We start from the raw sequence: 6,410 nt of genomic DNA on the forward strand, positions 1-6,410 counted from the left end.
TCTTAGCCAGAGGGAAGGGAAGCCAGGCAGTGGCAGGCAGGTCCTGTTCTTTTCAAAGATGACTTGGACTCATCACTCCCACCTCTACTAGCTTCAAGGAATTGTAGGAAACACATTGTCTGGGATTCTAGTAGTTGTACAAAGGAGTTGGTGTATGCTCTTGATATGACTACGATTCTTTTAGAATATGGATAATGTTTTTGGAGGGGCTCAAAAACTCAAGCCCAGGAGCTTGAGATTAAGGAAAATGTGGCCACCTGGGACAGTTAGATCTGCCAGCACTCTACAGCATAGCGGAATGGAGAAAGGCGAGTCCGGAGTGACGCTGCAGCGAGGTGGGGCGCGGGGGAGGGGTCCTGCTCGTAGAGCTGGGGCTGCTGCTCATCCCTGGCTTTTGCAGGCAGGGGGTAACACCCATAAAACCTGGGCAGATTTCTGGTTTTTGTAAGAGAAGCTGTGCAATCTCTTAATTTTTTACATGCTGACCACTAATTAAAAAGCTGCCAGACCTAACGAGACAAAGACAGACATGGTGGGAACAAAATAATAGTCTAGTACAGAAGAAATATGATTTCAAATAAAAAGGTGTCCCTAATTTCTCCTTCACCTGACAGTAACACAAGAAATCTGGAAGAATTCATACGGGAGAGAAGAGAATTATGTTATTCCAAAGACAGGGTTTCCATGCGGTGCTCCTGACCATCCGCTGGGACCCCTGATGAAGGCCTGGGCTCGGGAAGGTGCGTGTGGGGCTGTTCTACAGCCGCCTGGTTTTCCAGGACATAACAGGCTCTGAAGCTCTCCAGGACTCGGGCCTGGAACACGGCCTTGTCCTTCACCTGCCAGGCGTCTGACTGGATGTACACGTTGAACGGGTCGTGCGAGTGCTCCAGCTTCTTGGAGCGGATGTAACTCAGCATGATGCCCAGGGTGAAGAAACCGAAGAAGCCCAGCACCATGAGGATGTAGAGCGCCTCCAGCCTGCCATCGTCCCCAAGCGGGGGCGCCCTGCGGGCCAGGCCTGACGCGGACGCGTTGCTGCCCTGCGGAATTGTCCCTGGCCACCAGGTGGTCAGAAACGATGTCCCAGCCGTGGAATTCGGCAGGATCATACTGGATGGACTTCCACGCTCCCCGGTGGGAAAAGTGAACTTCCTGGGTAAACTTTCTAAAAGAAAAAAAAAAAAGCAACATGAAATCAAATGCACGCGTCGGGTCAGTGTTCTTCAATATCTCAGGAGAGGGACGGAGCTGATAGGGGCCATCTTGGTTCTGTACAATTCTTTCCTATGGATCAATGGATACATTGGTTTTCTTTCCTTTCCATTCATTACGTCATCCCTCCTCCTCCCCCTTTCCCCCCACATACATCAAAATGGCAGTTAGACTGAGTTCTAATAATGTGTATCACTGGCTATGGTGCGGTGTGTGCATGCATTTTAGTTGACATAAAAAGCACTGGATCATATAATTTCACTGGGCCTTTCTTTTCTGCCCTACAACTGTGCCACCCTTACATATAGCTGTTGCCCAAAGCTTGTGGAGGCCCACACAGGTGGGTGCTGCATGGACCGTGAACTCCATGGGCAAAGATGAACAGACAACTTCATCTTTGCTCTCCTGCAAATCTGAGGAAAACCCACATTCTGTACACGTGTTCTTGGTGGCTAATCTGACTAAGTGGACAGAGCGACTCCAGGCCACCCTCGGGGGTAATGCCCACTGGGAGGTTGCTATGGTTTTAATGGGTCTCCCTAGAAGTTCAAGGGCTGGAAATTTAGTCCCCAGTGTAACAGGGGACCCAAGAAGGGCCAGGGGCCCCAGCCCACGCCACTGTCTCAGAACATGTACAGAGGAGCAAAAGGACGCAGATGTTGGACTGGCACCTTGGTCCTGCAACTTCACAATCATACAGTCTGGGCAATTGCCTGGACGCTGGCCAGCTGCCTTTCTCTCTTTTGAGACAGGAAGGCATTTGGCTTCTGGCTTTGAATTGCTGGCATATGCTAGGAAATGAACACACTGATTTCACTGGGTTTCCCACCTTGCTAAGAAATTGAAGCTGAAAACCTTGAGGTGTTGAGGTTTTAGGTTCTCTTTGCCCATAGCTGTCTCCCTCCTTTACCTTGTGGAGAGGATCAGTCAGGAAGGATAAGCAAAGCTTGTCTGTGGCTTTCACAGATTGCTACAAAGACCTACTAAAAGTAGGAAGGTTGTGTGACCTGAAGAGACTGAAGGTAAACATGGTGTCTGTAGGACTTACTTGACAACAGATTCAAACTCAAAGCTCAACAATGTCTTTTTAAATGACTAGAAACCACTCAGGGACGCATAGCACATTGCCCCAAAAAAGGACAAGTCGAGCTGACGATGTAATTTTCTTTCCCAAACCCTAGAGCAACTACACATGACAAATCATTCTGCTACCAATTACTATTAGGGAGTTCTTACAGACCAGAAATTATGGCAGGCAACATTTGAGGACCCAAATGATCATTGGTTTAGAACCTATAACTCCATAAGGTAAATTCTGCAGTTAATTCATGTTGTATTTACTCAAAGGACTTATTACTTAAAACCAGATGAAAATTTCTGTAGCTAGAGAAAGCAATCAGAAATATCTGTTTTTGAAAACCTGGGCCATTTTCTGTAGCTAGAGAAAGCAATCAGAAATATCTGTTTTTGAAAACCTGGGCCATTTAACATACTTGAGAAGTGCTTGGTTGAAATGTAGGTTTCTGAGAATTTATGATCCAGTAGGTCTGGGTGGAAAAACTGAAGCTTTGGGTTTGTTTTATTTGGGTCCCGTCCTGGGGTTTGAACTCAGAGCCTGGGTGCTTTCCTTGCACTTTTTTTGCTCAAGGCTAGCACTCGACCACTAAAGCCACACACCCCTACTTCTGACTTTATTGGTGATCAGTTGGAGATAAGAATCTCTAGGCTTTCCTGCTGGGGCTGGCTTTGAAGCTGGATGGTCAGATCTCAGCCTCTTGTGTAGCTAGGATTACAGGCGTGGGGTACTGGCACGTTCAGATGCTGCTGACCTGGAGAGAAGCCCTGTTAGAAGCCTTGTTGGAAGCCCTCACAACATTTTATGACTGGACCCCACCTCTAGAGACTTTCGTGCCTGTGTCCAAATTCTAGAATCATTGGTTTTTACCCCCTAGCAGGTAAGAAGACAACAGGAGCCATCTGTTCCTTCTGAGCTGGGAGCTAGCCTTGTCTTGGTCTTCTGTGTGTCCATCTCCTCAGGGTTACAGGTCACTGGGTGGTCAGGTCTCTAGGACCTGGGATGAGCTGCACAGGCACAGAACCTGACTGATCTCATGATCAGAAAGGTGAGTGACATTGCCTAGGGAGTCTGGTTCTGGGACCAGGTCCTTCTGTGGGTTACAGACTGGGATGTGGGCTCTATGGATGACAAACACTGAACATCAGAGGGTCCACTCGGCACACTGGGACCCAGGACCCAGTCACACTCAGGGTGGAAAGAGCTGAGCATTTTGGAAAGAGAATGGACAACAGTTGAAATAAAGCCAGTGAGCCTCGGTTTCTCCATCTAAGAGGTGGGAATAATGAAATGAACCATGATCACATACCACAGGGTTTTTCTCAAGTGGTCTCACCTCTTCATTTTGCTTCTGATGCTCTCTATAGGGGGAGCATGTATATCATTTCATTTTAAAAATTCTTTGCTGAGAACTGGCGGCTCAGGCCTGTAATCCAAATCAGGAGGCTGAGATCTGAGGATCACAGTTTGAAGCCAGCCTGAGTAGGAAAGACCATGAGACTCCAATGAAGCACACACACACACACACACACACACACACACACACACACACACACACACACACACAGAGCCAGAAGTGGAGCTATGGCTCAAGTGGCAGAGCTAGCCTTGAGCAAAATAAAGTCTCACAGATGTTACCCAGGCCCTGAGTTCAATAATAATAATAATAATAATAATAATAATAATAATAATAATATAATTCTACTGGTCCTTGCAAATCTGGCTCTGTGACAAACTATGCGTGACGCTCTCCTTTCCTACCCTCCCTACCTACCTGGGCCTCATCTACCCTCCTTAGTCCCTAAGAATGCCTTGCTTATATCTCTCCTCTAATGTGGATTCTAGTCTAATTATATGGGAATGATTTATAGCTGTGCCTGAGCTTTTCCTTCTAGAAGCTTCTGAAGGTGAGATACAAACATCCTGTCTATGTAAATCCCAATTCAAGCACTCAAGAATGCTAGTTACAACAAGGGTTTGCTGAGTTGATGGGAATTAAAAGTGCATTCAATACCATTGCGATGGGAATAAAAATAGTGAATAGTTGATAAAGCACACCAGACTCTGCAAATAGGCTACTGGACAGATCATCAGAGGTGTGTTTTTCTATATGTCTTCTATTTCTTTAAATGACTTATTTTCATTTAACAATCTGTATTGTCCATATAGTTACATATGTAGTACAATCTACCAATCTACTTTATTCTTAAGAGAATTAAGGCACTCAGTAATTGTGTGTGTGTGTGTGTGTGTGTGTGTGTGTGTGTGTGTGTGTGTGTGTGTGTGTTCCAGTCCTGGGGCTTGAATTCAAGGCCTGGGCTCTGTCTCTGAGGGTTTTTTGTTTGTTTGTTTCTTTCTTTCTTTTTGCTCAACGCTGGTGCTCTAGTAAAATCACAACTCCATTTCTGACTTTTTGGTGGTTAAGTGGAGAGTCTCAAAGATTTTCCTTCTCAGGCTGGCTTCAAACTGAGATCCTCAGATCTTAGCTTCCCAAATAGCTACCAGCATCCGTATCAGGAATTCTTTCTTTTTCTTTTTTATTGTGAAAATACTGTACAGCGGGGTTACGATTACATGGGCAAGGTAATGAGTACATTTCTTATCAAGCATTGTTGCCTCCTCCTTTGTTTCCCCTTCCCATCCCTTCCCATCTCCACCCCCCCCCGTTCCCCCCCACCCCATCAGGAGTTCTTATTAGTGAGGTACAATTTATGACATACTAGTGTAATATAGTTTTTTTTTTACCTGTGCTCATCATTCGATGTTTGTCTTTTGTGTCAAAGGTAAGCTTTTGAAGGTAGGGATCTTGGTCCCTTTTCATTTTGTCTGGAGTAACTAGGAAGGGCATGTCTGGCGATGGTGGGAACGCAATACCCATTCACTACAGGCAAGCATGCACGAATGCCCCGGGGCCAGAAGAAAGACTCCAGACCTCACAGGGGCCATCTCACCCTCCGAAACTCAGGAGCACCGCGTGGACACTCCCGAGCCCCGCTGAAGCCTGGTCTAGTTTTCAGCACGACTCCCTTTCCATTCACCTGTGCCTGGCAAGGCCTACCAGATGGTTCCCTGGGGGAGAGTGGGATGCGTGGCCTGATGGGGAGCCTCAAGCACCCAGAAAGAACATGTTCCCTCTCAGGTACGGGTGAATCCGGGCCTTGCCATCTTGACCATAAATGACAGCTAGGTACAGGGCTCCTTCACGGAGCCGGAAGTTCTGCCATATGCATTGCCGTTCACACTCAAGGGAGGGATCAGTCACATGCAGCCAGGGAGAGGGGTATTAGGTGAGGTGGACTCGGGGCTGCCACCAGTGGATTCGGAAAGTTCCCGACAGCGATCACCATTCCAAGTTCTGATAGGCATGCTGTCCCCGGTTTTCTCGTGCGATGCCACATGGCTGGCCACCCACCTGAGCACCTTGGGGGGCCGGGGGGGAGCAAGCCAGCAAGCCCTGAGACAACAAACTGAAATCCTTCCTCTCCTTGGGGTGGATCGCACTCTTGTGGCGGCCAGCTACACAGCTTGCTTCGCTGCTTTAAGTATTTCCCATTTTCTTTTTGATGGGTTCGGTGTTGTTCCTAATCTTCTACAAGGATATCCATATAATAATAATGGTCATCATCATAATAGGGAAACGTTTTGTTGCCATGGTGGCAGATGGGTTTCTGGGGTTTCTAAATAGTGAAGACAGGCAAGGAGCAGGAAGGAGAGAGGCGCTGAACCACTCACTGCAGGGACCCGGGGGTCCTCTGTGCGGGAGCCAGAGCCCAGAGACTGAGCCCAGACTGGGACTTACCCTCGCCTTCTGTCTGTCCAGCGGGCGCAGAGAGCCGGCTGCAGTCCTGGCCTGGAGTGCTGGGCCGCAGAATGGCCCTGGCCCGGGAGGTGACAACCTGCTCCCGCCGGCTCGGCTCGGGGGAGGGAGGGGGAGGAGGGAGAGGGAGGAGGGTCAGGAGGGGCCTCTGAGTACCCGCGGGGCGCCCAGCCTGTGCGTCCTAAGCCAGCAGCTGGGGCACAGACCGCCCAGCCCCGGACACCCCGCGCCCTGCCTCCCCCCACCTCCCCCGGGGCCTCTGCGGCCAGGAAAACTGAATTCCACAAAGACCCTGGGGAGAAT

The 6,410-nt window shown here is 48.6% G+C and overlaps 1 protein-coding gene across 1 annotated transcript; it reads right to left on the reverse strand.

The window, feature by feature from the left end:
* Window positions 1-640: 640 nt before the first annotated feature.
* Window positions 641-6,161, reverse strand: Kcne1 (potassium voltage-gated channel subfamily E regulatory subunit 1). The gene is made up of 2 exons (XM_070030629.1): window positions 6,090-6,161; window positions 641-1,168 (listed from the first exon to the last, which is right to left on the reverse strand). Exon 2 carries the CDS (start codon window positions 1,110-1,112, stop codon window positions 663-665), a length of 450 nt encoding a protein of 149 aa, XP_069886730.1. The 5' UTR covers window positions 1,113-1,168; window positions 6,090-6,161; the 3' UTR covers window positions 641-662.
* Between the last annotated feature and the right edge of the window lie 249 nt (window positions 6,162-6,410).

Source organism: Dipodomys merriami, unplaced genomic scaffold, assembly GCF_024711535.1.
Source record: "Dipodomys merriami isolate MVZ:Mamm:240054 unplaced genomic scaffold, mDipMer1.0.p SCAF_2, whole genome shotgun sequence".
Lineage (NCBI taxonomy): Eukaryota > Metazoa > Chordata > Mammalia > Rodentia > Heteromyidae > Dipodomys > Dipodomys merriami.

Coding starts and splice junctions, on each gene's coding strand:
- Kcne1 (XM_070030629.1), bottom strand. CDS start 1,112: ATGATCCTGCCGAATTCCACGGCTGGGACATCGTTTCTGACCACCTGG.